Here is a 4,068-nt window from a genome sequence, read left to right on the forward strand (position 1 = left end):
CCCCCACACCATTATAAGTCATTTTCTTTCTTTGTCATGCAAGTTGGGTAAGAAGAACTTCAATCTTTTTTCTTTTTCTCCATTTTTGTATAGCTTAAAGAAGTTGAAATATAAATATTCAAATCCTATACAAGGATATACAAATAGTTCTCTTTTTTATCTTAAAACATAGAATTTCCAACATATATATAATTTATTTCAGCATTGATATGCAACTCTAAAATATGATCATAAGACTGGATTCGAATGATGCATGTAAATATGTATTCTTTACAAGAACGTATGCATTACACAAGGAGAAAGTAAAATGGCCGTCAGAATAAAAGAAGACACAAAACTAAAGAACAAAGCAAGAAAAGGCAGATTCTATTCAGTCGCCTATCAGCTTGCATCAAATGTCTTCTGATCGTTGGATTACTGTTCCCTGCCAGATTATATGCATTAGGGTAAGCGTATACGTCTGTCACCTGGTTCCCAAACACTCTCGCATATATCATCTCGCCGAACACCCCAATCCATGAATCAAATGCGTTTCTGAGCGCACCATCCATGCCAAGCATTCCTGAGGTGGAACTGCTTGGGATCGAGTTGAACTGTTGAGGATGATAATAAGGATAACGGCCATGATAAAATTGGGAAGAGGGTTGGGGAACTGCACTAGTAGTAGCACTAAATGATCTTCGAGGATCAACCATGGACAAAGGTCCATGTGGTCTTTGTGGAATCATATTCCCCACATGGTGGGACTTACCTTTGGAAGGTTTTGTGGTTTGGCCTCGGCCATAGAGTGGAACGAGTGAGGATTGGGAAACTTCTGTTTTGCATACTGGACACTGGGGACTCTGTTCTTCGTCGTTTTCTTCAGAGGAGATACTGTTAAAATGGAGCCATTTGTAAATGCAGGGCCAGCAGTAGAGATGACCACAAAGAGTGACCACTGGATCTTGCACAGAGTCCAAGCAGATATTGCAATCAAAGCCATTAGAGTCATTTCTCTCAGAACCTGCAGTGGAATCTGTCCCAGATTCCCACTTTTCCGGGTAAGAGTTATCTTCACCAAAGGAATCGGTTTGGGACACAGCCTCCTCAAAATACTGATCAAGGGCAGCCATATTTGGGTTTACAATGTGATCTTTTGGGTGCTAATCTGAAAAGCACAAGTATATATACAATGTAAGAATCATGGGTGTCCCTGATGACAGAATAACTATACATTCACAAGTACAATGTCGGATAAAATGTTCAAAAATTCATCTACAAAATCAGAACCAAGGTATAGCAGTTAGTTTATTTCTAGCTGAGAAAGATCGCTTCATATAGAAACTTAAGCTGGTGAATACACCGTTCACAAAGCACATTTATGGACAAAGTTCAATCATCCAACGTTTGCTCATTTTCAACCATTATAGAATTGGACATTCATAATTGACCATTTTGAGTAAAACTTTCTATAAAATTGGTGTTCAATATAAAATACTAAACCTTGTGCGATGAAACCTAAATGTTTGAATTGCGATATTACAACACTGCTGACGTTCACAGAAAATGAAGAGTTTCAACGTTCCTTGACAAGTGAAGAGTTGGCAAACATGATCTAACAATAATGGTGCTAAATTGTTTTGACACAAGCAGTATGAGCTTCAAATTTCTCATCAAATTGCCAGTCAATTCAAATCTCAAGGTTGCCTAACTAAATTTATGCTGTTTCTGGTAATAAATAACTGCAGTGTATGCAGGATTTCATTTAATAGAGCCTGCTATCTGTTTCGGTCCAGATATATTACAGATATTAAATATGTTAGTTGCCTAGTCAAGGTTTACATTTACTTGATTTCCAGAACAAGGGAGGGAGGACCCACCTAAAACATACTGCCCAACAAAACTACCAAAACAGTTTCAAGGATGAAGCTATAATGAGAAAATCCACCTAATAAAGTTAAGTTTACAAAACCTAGAAGTCAGTATATTATGTAAGAAACAATTATGAGTGGAAGAGAAGAAGTTTTCCAAACAAAGACGAGCTAGACAATGATATACCAACTCTCTCTAAGAAAAGCAACTGGTTATGTCAAAAGAAACCAAAAGCCACAATCTCAGCAATGTCAAGCTTCATCATCTCCATGCATAAGCGAGAGAATATAGCATCCACTGAACTAATTTTCATAAAAGGTTCATAAATTTCAATCGGGATCATTATGTTCCTAGATATCTGCAAGGAGTGTACATGACTCAATCTTTAATCAATCATCGTGACTTATTTTTTAAGATAGAGTGTAATCCCATAATTAGATCCACAGTTTTTTCGGAATTTAAGCTCACAATAAGCTAAAGGAACACTGGTTATTTTCTGTTGAATCTAAACTCTCCAGGGAGAACTTGAAAATTAACCCCAACAAAACTTCCAACCTTTTTTTGACAAATAAAAAAGGCTGTTTTTTCTATCTATCTATCTGCCGGGTTAACTACATTAACAGTCTTCATTAGTTATCAATGTCCGGTTATTCATCACTTGCACAATCTTTTTTAATATCGCCAAATGAAAAGTTTTGCTAAGAAACGAATCTGAGTTGAGAAAAATGAATATAATAGAGATACTCAGAATTGCCTAACTAAATTACCTCAAAAAATAATCTTCTGAATATCATTTTTACAGAAAAGAGAAGGAGGGGGAACCCAGAAACCTCCATGTCGGAGGAGAAGGGCCGGGCCGGTTCGAGATTTCCACAACCAGAATCAAATTAACGGAGGGATTTTAAAACTTCAAGAACGGAGAAGTGTTTGACTACACCCCGGAAAGGAAAGAAGCCAAAAAGAAAACATCAATCCTAGGAAACCTCAAATAGCAAAAAACAAAACTTTTTGTCCAGAAAAATTTTCCTATTAAACCACGACCAAACTTATCAGCTTGGCAAGCTATAGACTTTAATGGGAAAAAAGAGAAAACTGGATCAGAATGCAGTGGGTTGTTTCCTTCCATTAAAGGCCAAGCTTTCTACGAAAATAACGAAAGAAGAACAATTCCTTGATTGAAAATTCCGACACGCAGATGAACCCAGAAGGGCGAGCTGAAAGGGTAAGCATAAAAGAAAAGTAATAGAAGAAAAGTTACCATCAAATTACACTTCTTACTATGTATCTCAATGACAGGGCCAGATAAAGGATTCTGAATACTTACAGATTGATGGGGAAGGAGTCTAGTCGAAGGCTGAAAGCTCTGAAATCAAAAGAAAGGCAGAAGCTTCGACGACTGAAACCGCAGGAATGAGAGAAAAGAGAAGATGATGAGTGAAGAAGGGAAGCGGATCAATAAAATAAGAATTAAAGGAGACGGCCAAAATTGGCTACCTGCCCAACTACACCCTCTTTATTTTCAATAATAATAATACTTTTATTTTATTATCTAAACATGGCTTATATTATTATCATGTTTGGATCTTTTAGTGGAGATGGAATGCGTGGTTATGGGCGGGATAGGATGCTGGGAAGCTAACTCAGACGGATTGAGAAAGAAACGGACATGAGGCCATATGGGTAATGGGAGTCTACTTGATTCTGACGGTATGTATCAGGTGGGTTTAATTTTAGTACATTTTTCATGAAATGATTTCAGAAAATCTGATCAGCTAAAGGCAATCGTATTGAATTATAACTTGGCCAAACAACAATAATTATGTCGACTTATTGATTTATATGAAATACCTCAACTCCATTTTTTCTACCCAGATAGAGTACTTTACTTTTTGTTTGAATGATTCTTTCCTAAGGGATAAACTTAGGATATATATTTGTTTGCATGTTCTTTTAATATTTTCATATTGAAAATAATTATATTCAAAACATGGTTGAATATTAGATGTAAGCATTACTCCTAGCAAAAATTCAAATCTTAATTCATTATATTATTTGCATATGTTTTATTGTACATGTAAATTGCAAATATAGAATGAGAAATTAAAAGCTCAAGATGCTTTTCAGTCCATCAAAAATTAAAATCCAAATATTTTTACTATTTGGAATTGGGGTTTTGGATGGAAACAATGAGATGTAAAAAAAAAAAAAATTATGTTT

General features: G+C 35.8%; 1 protein-coding gene across 2 annotated transcripts; it reads right to left on the bottom strand.

Moving 5' to 3' along the window:
* Positions 1-225: 225 nt before the first annotated feature.
* LOC129312800 (E3 ubiquitin-protein ligase RMA1H1) lies at positions 226-3,356 on the bottom strand. Of its 2 annotated transcripts, XM_054955527.1 has the most exons (3): positions 3,176-3,356; positions 2,619-3,065; positions 226-1,147 (listed from the first exon to the last, which is right to left on the bottom strand). In XM_054955527.1, the coding sequence occupies exon 3, from the start codon at positions 1,110-1,112 to the stop codon at positions 315-317; it is 798 nt and encodes a 265-aa protein (XP_054811502.1). In that variant the 5' UTR covers positions 1,113-1,147; positions 2,619-3,065; positions 3,176-3,356; the 3' UTR covers positions 226-314. The 2 variants fall into 2 exon arrangements, with proteins under 2 accessions (XP_054811502.1, XP_054811501.1); XM_054955526.1 differs by lacking the exon at positions 2,619-3,065 and having other exon boundaries at positions 3,176-3,354.
* Between the last annotated feature and the right edge of the window lie 712 nt (positions 3,357-4,068).

The sequence above is a fragment of the Prosopis cineraria genome, unplaced genomic scaffold (assembly GCF_029017545.1).
Source record: "Prosopis cineraria cultivar Desert tree isolate PC_DT_omini unplaced genomic scaffold, ASM2901754v1 PC6, whole genome shotgun sequence".
NCBI lineage: Eukaryota > Viridiplantae > Streptophyta > Magnoliopsida > Fabales > Fabaceae > Prosopis > Prosopis cineraria.